Here is a 15918-nt window from a genome sequence, read left to right as displayed (position 1 = left end):
GATGGATGACAATGGAATACATTACTTGTATGCATATTGCTATAGTAAAACCAATAAAACTAATTCTAAAGCCCAAAAACACAACATTATTTTACCACAGTTAATAGTAATTATTTTGCTCTTACCGAACACATTCAAGCTGACTTCCTCCTCTTTCTCCCCGGCCTTGTTCCGGGCGATGCACGTGTAATCTCCTTCATCCACTTTCTTGACATCTTTTATTATCAGCTCCGAGCCGTCGTTGTTCAGGCCGTACTTATCGTCCGACTCAAGGACAATGTTGTTACTGAGGGGGGAAAGGCAGAAATGCAGAGTTCACGTCACTGATGTCTGTCTCCACAACATGAAGGTAAAAATAGTCGTCTTCACTCTGAGAGTATTATCTTTTTGGGGGCCGTATCTCAGTAGAGCAGCTGGTAAACAAAAGGCCTGGCTCAGAACCATAATGTCACGTTGGCATGAAGAGATTCGGGAGAGGCGCAGGGAACATGTAATAGTTGTTTTTATTATTCCCCAAATTAATGGCGTTGAAACCCAAACCCAAACCCAAACAAAAGAGAGAGGAGTACCTTGAATAAATAACACACGGGACGAGACCAGTAATCATCTGCACAATCCACAAGGGCACGAAAGCCAAAACACACAGCACAGGTACTCACACGCACCATGGTGAACAAAGGGCACATCTATACAAATACAATCACTGGGAATAGGGGCAAGGTGTGCGCAAGGAAAGTTCCAGAGGGATCCGTGACACATAAAACCAATGTCTTTAGAGCTACTGACCAGACATCCAGGACAGAAAGTTTTTTTCTTTGTTTCTCTGGCTCTGCTTTGTTACCATAGCTGCATCATGGCTGTTTTACAAAGGGACTACATCCATAGGATGGTGATACACTGTATGATGTCAAGTTAAGGAATTTCTTCGGCACTCTTGACCGAGCACTCTCTTTGAACCATGACATGCCTGAGCCTCCCTTGAACTCTAAATCAGATGTGCACACACTGAGTTTGGACTGCGGTCCCACATCTGTATGCTTCTAAGAGCTTCAATCCTGAAGCAGCCTCTAAGGGATACCAAATGACAGGCCTGTCGGCGGCCAGGAAATAAATAAAGAATGTTAGGAGTTTCTGCCCCCCTACTCCCTCCCTTCACCCTACCTCGCTTGTCTCCTTCCTCCTCTGGCGAGGCCCAGCCCTTACGGATGCATCTCCTCATCCTCCTATCCTTCTCATTCGTTTACACTCCAAAAGGAGCTCGAGAAGCAGTGTTGAAATTATTCTCATACTATACTATATAGGGCCCGTTGTGTCAACAGTTATGCTGAGGATATATCAAACAAATGAGCTTTGGCCATCTTCAAGGTACTACATAAATATAATTCAATACTGTTGACCATCATCTTATCATGAGAATGCTGACCAAATTTTTTTGAAAAAAAGTTCAAATAAACAACCCTTATTCACTTCACAGTCACCTCCTCAACCAGTCACAACAAGCCAGTTTGTTTATGCTCATTAAAAGACAAGGTGGTCGGTGTGACGTACCGGGCCCAGGTGACTGTGGGTTCAGGGAAGCCGTCAGCGTCACAGGCCAGCATCACAGACTGGTTGACGTCCGCCGTGGCATTCATCTCCGACTGCCTGGTGCGGATGCTAGGGAGCACTGAAACACAGAGAGACATGGATACAAGCATTAGTCAAAGATACAGAGGTCACACGTTAGTAGGAAATAAATTATACTAAGATGATACTAAGATAAGGCATTTTAAGGGTGTTATATGCTTGTAAAAAGTCTTAAAATGTATAATCAGATCATGATTCACTATACTGGTTGATTAAGTATGATAGGAGAAAATACATGTTACTGTATGCTTGGGGCTGCAGGGTAGCCTAATGGTTAGAGCGTTGGACTAGTAACCGGAAGGTTAAGGTACAAACCGAGCTGACAAGGTACAAATCTGTCGTTCTGCCCCTGAACAGGCAGTTAACCCACTGTTCCTAGGCCGTCATTGAAAATAAGAATTTGTTCTTAACTGACTTGCCTAGTTAAGGTAAAGGTAAAATAAATAAAATAAATTTTAAAAAATACAGGCTTATTTTCTCTGTCATAATTCTGTAATGGTGCTCATAACAGCACAGTGTTGCATTTATAACTACACTATATTCTAATTGTGCTCGGATGCAAATCCCATTGCGAGAGCATAGGCGGTGAAAGAGGGGTAGGGTGAGAGGGAGGATGTGGTACTCACCGTTGACGATGACCTTGATGATCTTTAGGTCAATCTCTCCCCTGGTCATTACACGAGCCTCACAGGTGTACGCCCCTTCATCGGTTTTCTTGATGCCTCGGATCTGGAGGTGGTTGTTGGTCAGGATCTTAAATCGAACTATGAAAAACCGCAAGAGAAGGAAACAGAGAAGGGTCATTTATCCTTAACAGTGGGTGGTGTAGGTTTAAGACAAGGCAACATGGTAAAAGCACACATACTGTGCGACTTCAGGAGGCATGGTCTCCGTTACAGAGGAATGCTGTATCCCCCCCAGCAGCAATATAGCTAACAATGTAAATGCATTGCATGAGTTATTTCTGGTGGCTGGAAACATAAGGAGGGGTAAAGAGAACATACCTTTTTTAAATAGGACCATATGATAGGGTACATAACTCACCATCAGAAATAGATTGATCTGTAATATTAGTGGCATAAATTGATCAAAAGAAAGCTCCATCAACTGGAATAATGTCTATTTACCTATGTTCAATGTTTATTTAGAAAAATTAAATGCCATACTATTCACTGTGATATTTCTTTACATTGCTCCACAGAGCATTGCCATGACATGGTGCCTCTAACAGCGTTGTATACGAGAATACGTGTCTAATTCTATATCCTTTACATTCATACTGTAGTAAATGTGGTAAAACATGGTAATGTAAACATACAGATGCTGAAACCACTACTACTTCTTGAATTGCGTCATCAAAGCTCTACTATGTAAATATTCCATGAACCCTCTAAGTTCAAACATCTGGCAGCCAGCGTATAAATATTGTATGGCAACTGTGTTCTGTTAACCCTCTTCTGAAGCGGTGCCAGATGTATATCTGGTTTACTGAATGTGTATTTGGGCAAAAGCTTTGAATTCATTAACCAGACTTTTTAAATAGCTCTCTGAGCTGTGAAACACATATTAGCATGAAAAAGACTTGTAATTTGAGCTATAAGCACATGCAGCTTTGATAAGGAAAAGGTTAACTGGAGCAATGTGGAAAATGGTATTTACATAAGCAGTATGGGTTTCAATCTGGGCTACAATTAGTGGTTTTCCAGTGAAAAACACAACCCGTCCAGGGTCCAAGAAAACACCACACACCAGAGCGCTGCGGTCACCCTTTGCTTCCCAGTGGTTGGAAGAGGGAGGGGTCCTCTAAGGTTCAAATAGTGCAATATGGAGAGAAACAAAATCCTTCAGGCAGCATCCCACTCAACTTGACTAAATAGTCTAAATATGAACCCTTCAAATTCTTTCACAACCGACAACAACCATTCCTCCTGATCAAGAAATATCTTGTTTCCTGTTCTCTCTTCATCCATTATGTCAGAACACTTGAATTATCAAAAGGCTGTGCACTTAGGGAGGGAGCGAGTGAGTGGGGGGGTGAATGAAAACAAGTTGGCAGATAGATGAAAGCAAATTTAAAAAATGGTAAAGGGGAGAGCTGCATGACTCTGGCAGTAGGCAACCCACACATTGGCACATCGAACTGTGCACAAGCCTTACCGTCTTTTGCAACCTGGATCTTTGAGCCTTTGTGCTTCCAGATGATGTCAGCAGGAGGCGAGCTGACGACGTCACAGATGATGTCAGCGTCATCCCCTTCATTGAACTCCTGTGGGGAAGGGGCGTTCTTGAAGGTTATCTTTTCTGTAGGGGAGAAGAATAGAAGTCCACCGTCAACTGGATTTCCTGAACCAGTCAACAAACTTAATTAACCAACATGTTCTATGGCAAGCACTTTCTTTGTTACCCAGTCTATGCATTTGTTACCCAGTCTATGCATTTGTTACCCAGTCTATGCATTTGTTACCCAGTCTATGCATTTGTTACCCAGTCTATGCATTTGTTACCCAGTCTATGCATTTGAAAGAGTGCTAACTGTAGTGGCATTCCATCTGTTCAAAAAGAAAATACTTCATACTATACAGTTAGTATAGTTGTATATGCTGGTTCTCTAAATGAAGATACAATGTTGGATACCATTACAATGATACTAGGGCAAAGATACAATCAACAATACCGTATATTATTTTTCCAAGACCTGCTCACCACTCCAAGTCAGTATCAGGTAATCCCAACAATAAATTATCAGCATACTGCAGACCTGCAACAGGTAACCCTCATTGACTCTTGTTTTAACTCACGTCCTCGCTCGATGCATAAGCCCAATGGTTCAGTTCTAGACAATCTTGTACCTATACCAATTCAAACCAATCCTATGGCATTTTCAAATAAGGGGTTACCTACTGATCATATCATGCTTGTATTAGAGACTTCATCTGACCTTAAGTCCCGCAGCTGCGGTCTTGGATTTGTTAATGTAAATGCAAGAAGTTTGATTTCAAAGGTGGAATCAATCCAATGTGGACATTCTGGTCATTTCTGAAACTTGCTGATGTGTCTGTCAGTTTATAATGTTTCCAGATTAGACAGAATTGGCAGAGGTGGGGGTGTATTTACAAAGGACAATTTTGATGTTTCTGTATCTCTTGCTACATTTGTCCCTAAGCGTTTTGATTGGCTCGCTCTTAATGTGGGCCATGGTCATAATAACCAGCAGACACTAGTAGGAGTGTATCACCCTCCCTCTGCTCCTTCATGTGCTCTTAACCAATTCATCTGAAATTTAAGTATTGTAATCTGAACTATTCAGTATGGTAAATTTTAATATTAATTAGAAGACTCCAGGGTCAGATACGCTGAAATATATTTACTCTGAGCTAAACCTGTCTCAGCTGATAACTGAGCCAACACGGCTGAATCCTAAAGAAATTGAACAGTGCGGTTAGATTAACAATAATTTAAGCTTTCTGCCCATGTAAGACATGTCTATGTCCTGGAAGGTTTGCTGTTACTGATGTGTTAATCACATTAGCGCACGTTAACTCAATCGTCCCAGTATAGGGACATCGATCCCTTACAGGTTTTAAGAAACTAAGATTTAAAGTGGGCTTTATTTTTTTAGAGAAACAGATCTAGTCTCTCTTGTCAGTAGGAAGCAGATGGTGCAGTCAACCTTTGTCTGTTCTTGATTATGGTGATACTATTTATCAAAGTACAGTTGCCTCTACTCTTAAATTCCTGGATGATGTTTTTCATAGCGGCCAGGAGACAGTTTTATTACTCATCACTGTATTCTTTCCCAAAATGTTGTGCTGAACCTCTTTGAATTCACATAGATTTCATCATTATGCTCTGTTTGTTTACAATGCCCTGCCCACAAGCTTCTGACTTACCTAACTTCACTGTTAAAATTTAAAATGACAACTTATCAAACCCATTCACAAGGTTGGTTAACTCTGGACACCCCTTTGGCGTTCACAGAATTAAGTAAGTTATCCTTTAGATTTCTTAGATCTCCAAAACGCATTTCGAATATATGCTTTAGTGTCCCTGGAGCAGTTCAGGCAGAGGACAGAAGATTTTTGTATAATGAAGAATGTGTTTGTTTTAGTTGAATGTGTTTTCTGTGTATATTTGTCTTTGTCTGTGCAATATGTGTTGTGCTTTCTTATCATTTGTTTCATATTGTATTTGCTTTTTTATGCATTTTATGCAATTGCATATGCAGGGCTCCCTCACAAAGAGACACACAGGTCTTAATGGTGACTCCCTGATTAAATAAAGGTAAATAAATCATGTGGGAGGCCAATTGAAGTAAACAAATATGAACAGAATATGCAGACAACTTTAAATTACATTCTTCAAAATTACATTGTGCACAGATAATACAGTGAGAGGATTTCCTTTAGTGGTAATCCGCTAAAGTACAATGAAGAATAGGACCTTGTTCCAAGCAGTTTGAGAGGGAACTTACGGAAGATTTTAACGTTGACGGTGCCCTGAGACTCCTTGTCTCCATTTTTGGCAACACACTTGTAGATGCCGGCATTGTCCACGTTGGCGTTATAGATCGTGAGAGTGGACGAGGACTCGTCGTTGCGGTTCACGAGGATGTCCTGTCGGTTCGGTAGGAGCTTCTCGCCGTTCGGGGCATACCAATCAATGTCCTTTACATCTCCGACAACTGAGGAACGAATAGAGGCAGGGTGGACGTGTGAGTAGAGTGCGAATGCACTGTTTATGTGTCTACAGCAGTTCATATGATTGACAACAGAGAAGAATGTGCTGCTTTGCGAGATAGCTTTTTTTAAAAGGTTAACAGGCTTCTCTACTTAGCAAAATAACATCCATCCCAATGCTGTTTAAGTCACCTCTGCAAGATGAAAATCTGTCATGAACATGAGATAAAACCTAAAAAGTATATAACGTAGGCATAATGTCACAACATCTCACTCTTAACAAAGACGTGAATATCCTGACAAACTAGACCGAGTAAACATTGTTTTGGTACAAATGGATTAATACTAGGCCAGCATTCCCTAGGGCTACCTGCTTTAAGGACTCCATGCATTTTTTATTACATATCTGCTCAGATGATGTACTACCTCAAATAAAATAAAAATGACAAATGAAAACTTGAGAAGTTCTATCGCATTCTCCACCATTGATGTTTTGAAAGGGCAAAGCAAAGTCACGTGTCCTGGATTCTTTCACTCCCTCCTCATTCATAATGGAATAAAGAAGTGTTGAGAAAAACAGTCTTTTGCAGACTTTTTTTTTTACTGTAAAAGAAGTACACAGCTGGCCACAGTTCTTTTCATTCAAAGGAAACATCATTAAAGTGAGATGGTTTCATCTTTCTACCATGACATGTTGAGCCTCTCTTCTGTCTTTGCTATTCCACAACAGGATGCTGACCTGCAGCAGTCTGCTAGTAGTGTGTGTGTGGGGGAGAAGGTGGTGGTGGGGGGGGGTCCCGGGAAGCCCATGCTACTGCATCCATGAGAACTGCTGTAGCACCTGCACTTTATTTGGAATCCTCTGTCCGAATACAGTAGCTAAGTGGGGGTTTGCTGTTGTGGAGGCGATGGTATCTGTACCACACCTACCTTCACAGAGGAAGAATTTTGACTCCCCCATACTGATCTCTCCTTGCATCGGGGTGATCTCCACCTGCAGGGAGGCTGGAAGAGAAAAACACAGAGAGCAGGTCTCAGAACAGTTAAAGTAAACATTTGTTTAGATTTGACTTAACATCTGCTGCTGATCAACCTGAGATGAGCCGTTTCCCACCTTTCACTTTTCCATATGATGCTGCATTTATGCCGTTATTTGGATTTTGTTGACAAACAAGCATTTTATTATTCGCATGACAAAGTCAGAGTTGGTATGCCAAGACAACAAATGGAAACACATAAACCCACATTTTAGGCTTATAGGCCACAGTAGCATGTATTTTTGGACCTCTAGATGTGTAAATTGTCAGAGACTTGGCAAGGTCCCAGCATTGCTAGTGCGCATGTGATATTGGGCTGTGTAAACCGGATGCAACCCGGATATACTCTAGACGGCCCAAGAATCGACGTATGCAAACGTGAGTAGATTTAGTTGAAAACAAAGGGCGGACATCTTGGACGCAGTCTCCAGTTCTTTTATACCTCAGTGGCAATTACTCAGGGGTCCGGCGACTTGATGATATTTTATTCATTTTTTAACCTTTTAACTAGGCAAGTCAATTAAGAACAAATTCTCATTTACAATGACGGCCTACCAAAAGGCCTCCTGCGTGGCCTGGGATTAAAAATATATTAAATAAATATATAGGACAATACACACATCATGACGAGACAACACAACACTACATAAAGAGATATCTAAGACAACAACATAGCATGGTAGCAACACAACATGACAACAACATGGGAGCAACACAAAATGGCAGCAGCACAAAACAGGGTACAAACATTATTGGGCACAAACAACAGCACAAAGGGCAAGAAGGTAGAGACAACAATACATTACACAACTGTCAGTAGTAAGAGTGTCCATGATTGTGTCTTTGAATGAAGAGAATGAGATAAAACTGTCCAGTTTGAGTGTTGCAGCTCGTTCCAGTTGCTAGCTGCAACGAACTGAAAAGACAAGCGACCCAAGGATGTATGTGCTTTGTGGACCTTTAACAGAATTTAACTGGCAGAACTGGTGTTGTATGTGAAGTATTATGGCTACAGTAGATATCTCAGAGGGGGAGTGAGGAGTGAGGCCTAAGAGGGTTTTTATAAATAAGCATCAACCAGCGGGTCTTGCGACAGGTACACAGAGATGACCAGTTTACAGTGGAGTATAGAGTGCAGCGATGTGTCCTATAAGGAGCATTGGTGGCAAATCTGATGGCCGAATGGTAAAGAACATCAAGCCGCTCGAGAGCACCCTTACCTGCTGATCTAAAATGGCACCTAAAGCCTCGATTTTCACTCAAGACTAATGAAAGCCACCTAACTGAGGTATCCCAGTGTTCTCTCTTTTTCATCTATCACAGACTGCACACTCAGGAAGTGTAATTCCATAAATCATAGCATATTAGCTTCCTGAGATGCTACCTAATACATTTCATCTTTCTGCATCAGCTAAAGCAGGTGACACAGATGAGATTTAGAATGTACCGAAGAGAAGCAGCTGGTGTTTGTTCTCTTCTGCTTTGCTGGATAAATTAAAGAGGAATCAACTCCCAACTTGGTGAGAGACAAGAGAGATATACTCAACATTTTCATACCTGAAAGATTTACATAATCTTAACCCAAGGTGTGCCGGGACGACAGCAGAGGACTCTTTCTTCAAAAGTTCTCTGATCTGCCATGGCCTATTTTGGAAATGTTCTATTCACAAAACAGGTCAGGCACTCTCTCTGCCAAGATATGTGCCTCAAGAGTGAAGCACAGAGTACAAAGCCGATACAACATTGAATCCTAATATGAATTTAACATAAGATTGACCATGACTAGGCTGACACTATTCATACATTGTCTCTCTACCAACCCTGATAGATGTCAGGTTGAACCCAGGTGATACTCAGCTCAGCTGCATTCAACTGACCTGATTCTGGGCTGGTACCTCAAACTGGCTGTGCAGCAACCACCAACACATAAGAGCTAATGCTAAAGCTAACACATAGTCGACTAGGAGGGACACAGCAGTGGCTGTCTGTGCTGTGCTTTTTAAACCCTCCCTCACAGTATGGCAGACTGACAGCGCTGTTAAACTTCAGCTAAAATAACAGGGGAGAACAGACATTAAAGGTGCAATATGCAGAAATTGCTCCGCCATTTCATGGTTGCTAAAATTAGAATAGTTAACCTAATTTCAGTTTATGTGACAAAATAAGCAATGTAGTGTAGAGAATCATTGTACCATCTAAACCGCTGTGAAATATATTTTCAATAACAAAAAAATATGGTATTTTCAGGTGTTCTAAGCTGGTGTACAGAACCAAAAGTAAAAGATGCAAAAACGCAACTTAAGAACGGAAGCATAGACATAGCGCACATAGAACAGATCTACTGCTTCTCAGACTTACTTTCAATGAGAAGGACAGATCTATAACTGACATTTCTCTGTGAATTTGGTCAGGTCATCCAAAAGTTACATATTGCAGCTTTAATGGAAACAAGAAAATACCTTTCCTTGTATCTAACAGAGCCCATTACATTATACATTGTGACATTTGGTAACCCTTTACTCGACACCTAGCAGTCATAACCATGTCATAATATGCCATAACAGCTGACATAACATGTCATAATCTGGTTATAACACTGTTATGACATATCTAGACCTGTGACGTTATTTTATGGCTGGTTATGACACCAACATAAGAGAGTGTCAAAACCCACAAAATCTACCACACAAGGCACAACATTCCATTACACCATAGCCTACTTGTCAACAGTATTTTTATGTTTTATAACATTTTCTGAAATGTACCATATTGAATTATCATTGTAATTGTGCACACATTGATGTCAAACATGCACCTACCCCAAATGCTCTGTTGCTGATGATTGAGATGAATGCAGGAGCATATTTCAGGAGCAGGACAAGACACCCTCTTTTTGACAGATATCTGACATAAGGGCATGTGCGTGATAGGCCTATCTGGCTTATATGATTCTGATGGGCATAATGCTTCTTGACAGTGTCATAATGTGTAAAAACATTGCTTTAGAGAATTCATTACATCAACAAAGGACTTAACTTTCAAACTAAAGTTTGTCAAGGAAAAAATACATTTGAATAAATGTGGGTTGTGACATACTTATGCAGGTGTCATAACAGCCATAAAATAATGCATATCAGGTGTAAAAATATTGTTCATGACAGCGTTATGATCATATTATGACAGGCTATGACACGTTGTCATCTGTTGACATTATGACATGGTTATGAGCGTGTCATATAAAGTGTTATGACACTAGGTGTCAAATAAAGTGTTACCTGACAGGTTTCCAAAATGCCCTTCAGGCTTCTTACTTTGTAATGAATCACTGGACTAGGACTGTCCCCGACTAAAAAAAATCTTGGTCGATCAAGAGTCGTCGGTTCTTTAGACCAATTCATTTGTCAAAATGTTTAAACATGTATTTTTCCATATATTGACACACCCTATGTGTTTTAATCAAATCAACTCCATTCACTGAGCTTGTCTGACGCCTTAAGCACACTGTTTGATTAAATAACTAAGACACACAAGTGACTAGAGGGGGTGCGACCAGCAATTGATTTGATTGTGCCGGGCCGGACTTGCTGCACTGTGTTAAATAAAAAAAGACAAGGAGTGACTGTGTGACAAGCACCCGTTGTTTCGCTCTCCTCCCTACTACAGCGACCACCACAGAACATCAAAGTGTTTATCGCTCTGTCTGTGTTGCTGAAGCTGCAGCAAAATTACAGCCATTTCTGACTGAAAAGTTCTGTTTCCGAAATCCCTTGTTTGTGAAAAACATTCCCTAATCCCTCAATCCTTGCTCTCTTTACGTGACACCTGACCTATAGCAGATCAATAAATAGGCTATAACAAACTTTAAACACTGACACATGACAGCAAAATACAGCTGAAGTCAGACGTTTACATACATGTAGGTTAGAGTCATTAAAACTTGTTTTTCAACCACTACACAAATATCTTGTTAACAAACTATAGTTTTGGCAAGTCAGTTAACCTTTATTTAACTAGGCAAGTCAGTTAAGAACAAATTCTTATTTTCAATGGCGGCCTAGGAACAGTGGGTTAACTGCCTGTTCAGGGGTAGAACGACAGATTTGTACCTTGACAGCTCGGGAGTTTGAACTTGCAACCTTCCGGTTACTAGTTTAATGCTCTAACCACTAGGCTACCCTGCTGCATGACAAGTTATTTTTACAACAATTGTTTACAGACAGATTATCTCACTTATAATTCGCTGTATCACAATTCCAGTGGGTCAGAAGTTTACATGCACTAAGTTGACTGTGCCTTTAAACAGCTTGGAAAATTCCAGAAATTGATCTCATGGCTTTAGAAGCTTCTGATTAGCTTCTTGCTAATTGACATCATTTGAGTCAATTGGAGGTGTACCTGTGGATGTATTTCAAGGCCTACCTTCAAACTCAGTGCCTCTTTGCTTGACATCATGGGAAAAGCAAAATAAATCAGCCAATACCTCAGAAAAATGTGTAGATTTCCAAATGCCTGAAGGTACCACGTTCATCTGTACAAACAATAGTATGCAAGTATAAACACCATGGGACCACTCAGCCATCATACCGCTCAGGGAGGAAACGCATTCTGTCTCCTAGAGATGAAAGTACTTTGGTGTGAAAGGTGCAAATCAATCCCAGAACAACAGCAAAGGACCTTCTGAAGATGCTGGAGGAAACAGGTACAAAAGTATCTATATCCACAGTAAAACGAGTCCTATATCGACATAACCTGAAAGGCTTCTCATCAAGGAAGAAGCCACTGCTCCAAAACTGCCATAAAAAAGCCAGACTATGGTTTGGAACTGCACATAGGGATAAAGATTGTACTTTTTGGGGAAATGTCCTCTGGTCTGATGAAACAAAAATAGAACTGTTTGGCAATAATGGCAATCATTATGTTTAGAGGAAAAAGGGGGACGCTTGCAAGCTGAAGGACACCATTCCAACCGTGAAGCACAGGGGGTGGCAGCATCATGTTGTGGAGGTGCTTTGCTGCAGGAGGTACTGGTGCACTTCACAAAATATATGGCATCATGAGGCAGGAAAATTACGTGGATATATTGAAGCAACATCTCAATACATCAGTCAGGAAGTTAAAGGTTGGTTGCAAATGGGTCTTCCAAATGGACAATGACCCCAAGCATACTTCCAAACCTATAGGAAATTTGTGGGCAGAACTGAAAAGGTGTGTGCGAGCAAGGAGGCCTACAAACCTGACTCCGTTACACCAGCTCTGTCAGGAGGAATGGACCACAATTCACCCAACTTACTGTGGGAAGCTTGTTGAAGGCTACCTGAAACGTTTGACCCAAACCATTTAAAAGGCAGAGGTAGTCATTTTTCCTCTCGCTCCTACTGAAAACCCAATTGTCCCGGTTGATATATTATCGAATAGATATTTGAAAAACACCTTGAGGATTGATTATAAAAAAACGTTTGCCATGTTTCTGTCGATATTATGGATATAATTTGTCGTGACCGCTATTTCCGGTGGATTTCTCAACATAACGTGACCAACAAACGGAGGTATTTTGGGTATAAAAATTAGCTTTATGGAACAAAAGGAACATTTGCTGTCTAACTGGGTGTCTCGTGAATGAAAACATCCGAAGATCATCAAAGGTAAACAATTAATTTGATTTCTTTTCTGATTTTCGTGACCAAGCTTCCTGCTGCTAGCTGGACATAATGCTATGCTAGGCTATCGATAAATTTACACAAATGCTTGTCTTGCTTTGGCTGTAAAGCATGATTTCAAAATCTGTGATGACAGGGTGATTATATTTTCTAGTAATATTTTTTGACCGTTGCGCTATGCTAATTAGTGTAGTTGATGACAATTCTCCCGGATCCGGGATGGGTAGTTCCATTATTAAATACATTTGGCTAAGGTGTATGTAAACTTCCAACTTCAAATGTAGATGTAGAGGACGTGACAAATAATCTCAAAATGGGGGAATGTTTTGTGGTTGCTCAGGAGGCAAAGGGAAAGTCAGATGTGTGGAATAAATTTAACTAGTTGTGAAAAATAATGGAAATCAAGAAAAAGAAGGTAAGGAGCAAGAGCTGTGTAGATATGTGTGTCAAACAGGTGCTGTGTAGATTACAATATAATTTCCCAGATCGTTTGGAGCAATGTAAACAACAATACTTTAACCGTACCAGAGTCTGTTATAAAGTTTTTTTTTTGTTAAGCCTTTATTATAGCAACGACTAAGCTATTTATTCAAGGCTCGCTTTATTTTAAAACTAAAATGCTTGATTGTATTTTAAATCATTAATGACTCGTATGCTGTGTGATGACATGAATGAATGATTTATTGATACAGTAGCCTATAAGACTAAACAGGATGCACTCTTATGCCTACGGCTCAATGGTGGTTATACAAGGCTGCTATATTAAGCCTACTAATGATAATGACTTTACTTAGGATCATAGCAATAGTAATAATAACAATAAGAAGGAGATAAAGAAAAAAGAGCGTTATTATTGATTATAGACCTATCACATTGTATGATTTTTAAGTAATTAATTAGCATTTTATTGCATGACATAAGTATTTGATCACCTACCAACCAGTAAGAATTCCAGCTCTCACAGACCTATTAGTTTTTCTTTAAGAAGCCCTCCTGTTCTCCACTCATTACCTGTATTAACTGTACCTGTTTGAACTCGTTACCTGTGTAAAAGACACCTGTCCACACACTCAATCAAACAGACTCCAACCTCTCCACAATGGCCAAGACCAGGGAGCTGTGTAAGGACATCAGGGATATGTAGACCTACACAAGGCTGGGATGGGCTACAGGACAATAGGCAAGCAGCTTGGTAAGAAGGCAACAACTGTTGGCGCAATTATTCGAAAATGGAAGAAGTTCAAGATAACGGTCAGTCACCCTCGGTCTGGGGCTCCTGCAAGATCTCACCTCGTGGGGCATCAATGATCATGAGGAAGGTGAGGGATCAGCCCAGAACTACACAGCAGGACCTGGTCAATGACCTGAAGAGAGCTGGGACCACAGTCTCAAAGAAAACCATTAGTAACACACTACGCCATCATGGATTAAAATCCTGCAGCGCACGCAAGGTCCCCCTGCTCAAGCCAGCGCATGTCCAGGCCCGTCTGAAGTTTGCCAAAGAGGATCCAGAAGAGGAATGGGAGAAGGTCATGTGGTCTGATGAGACAAAAATAGAGCTTTTTGGTCTAAACTCCACTCGCTGTGTTTGGAGGAGGAAGAAGGATGAGTACAACATCATTCTTTGGGGATGCTTTTCTGCAAAGGGGACAGGACGACTGCACCGTATTGAGGGGAGCATGGATGGGGCCATGTATCGCGAGTACTTGGCCAACAACCTCCTTCCCTCAGTAAGAGCATTGAAGATGGGTCGTGGATGGGTCTTCCAGCATGACAACGACCCGAAACACACAGCCAGGGCAACTAAGGAGTGGCTCCGTAAGAAGCATCTCAAGGTCCTGGAGTGGCCTAGCCAGTCTCCAGACCTGAACCCAATAGAAAATCTTTGGAGGGAGCTGAAAGTCCGTATTGCCCAGCGACACCCCCGAAACCTGAAGGTCTGTATGGAGGAGTGGCCCAAAATCCCTGCTGCAATGTGTGCAAACCTGGTCAAGAGCTACAGGAAACTTGTGATCTCTGTAATTGCAAACAAAGGTTTCTGTACCAAATATTAAGTTCTGCAATAAAATGCTAATTAATTACTTAAAAATCATACAATGTGATTTTCTGGATTTTTGTTTTAGATTCCGTCTCTCACTGTTGAAGTGTATCTATGATAAAAAATTACAGACCTCTACATGCTTTGTAAGTAGGAAAACCTGCAAAATCGGCAGTGTATCAAATACTTGTTCTCCCCACTGTATATTTGCAGAAAAATCCTGGATTCTGCCATAAACATGATCGGTGCTTTGTAAGATGGAGCCATCATCAGAGGCAGTGAAATTTGAGCTGTCTAAAGCATGTTCGCTGTGCCTGGTATGAGGTACCACACAAGAACAAAAATAACAGCTCCTATTTCCTCTCTTACCAAGTAGGGCATAGGAGAAACCTCACCACAGATCCCAATTCTGAGGACAAATGTATTTCAGGCCAAGTGGGTAAAAACACTATTTTTAGTGTTTTGGATTTCAAACTCTTTAAATTGAGGCTGAAGCTTGAAACTCCAGAGTGAATGCGGTAACAGAGTAAAGTTTCTGACCCACGTACACTACCAACCGTCGACACAGCAAAAAGTGAGCTGCTGTGTCCTTGCTGAAAGCACATAGCAAACAAATAAGCACACAAAACATAATGGGGCGGGATATCGATAAGCTTAATTACAAAACACATTTTAAAGACTTCAGCCTCTAATGCTGCTGCCGCTCCTGTTTCTGCCTAAATGTTCTGGCACATAGGGCCCAGAGCAAAGTCCCTGTACACCAAGCAATTCTGTCCATAATTTAATGAAGCGATAATTCTAGCGTTTTATCCTGGATCTGCATTTTTGAACGACGACGGCCTAGGAAAAAACTCCTAACATAATATGCACACAGGCATGGGCTG

The 15918-nt window shown here is 41.0% G+C and overlaps 1 protein-coding gene across 7 annotated transcripts in view; it reads right to left on the bottom strand.

Moving 5' to 3' along the window:
- The window catches only part of LOC115105430 (neural cell adhesion molecule 1-like), a 299957-nt gene that overhangs the window by 74951 nt on the left and 209088 nt on the right, over positions 1 to 15918 (bottom strand). For all 7 annotated transcript variants that reach the window (XR_010460519.1, XM_029627481.2, XM_029627482.2 and 4 more), the window contains exons 2-7: positions 7233 to 7307; positions 6098 to 6307; positions 3784 to 3927; positions 2253 to 2390; positions 1549 to 1666; positions 126 to 286 (exon numbers count right to left, since the gene is read on the bottom strand). Coding sequence is in view for 6 of the 7 variants with exons in the window: in XM_029627481.2 (XP_029483341.1) it covers positions 126 to 286; positions 1549 to 1666; positions 2253 to 2390; positions 3784 to 3927; positions 6098 to 6307; positions 7233 to 7307 (846 nt within the window). In the remaining variant the exon portion in view is untranslated. The remainder of the gene's footprint in view (positions 1 to 125; positions 287 to 1548; positions 1667 to 2252; positions 2391 to 3783; positions 3928 to 6097; positions 6308 to 7232; positions 7308 to 15918) is intronic.

This window comes from Oncorhynchus nerka, linkage group LG22, assembly GCF_034236695.1.
Source record: "Oncorhynchus nerka isolate Pitt River linkage group LG22, Oner_Uvic_2.0, whole genome shotgun sequence".
NCBI lineage: Eukaryota > Metazoa > Chordata > Actinopteri > Salmoniformes > Salmonidae > Oncorhynchus > Oncorhynchus nerka.
The sequence above is the reverse complement of the archived record's forward strand: the minus strand, read 5'-3'. Positions and strand labels throughout refer to the sequence as shown.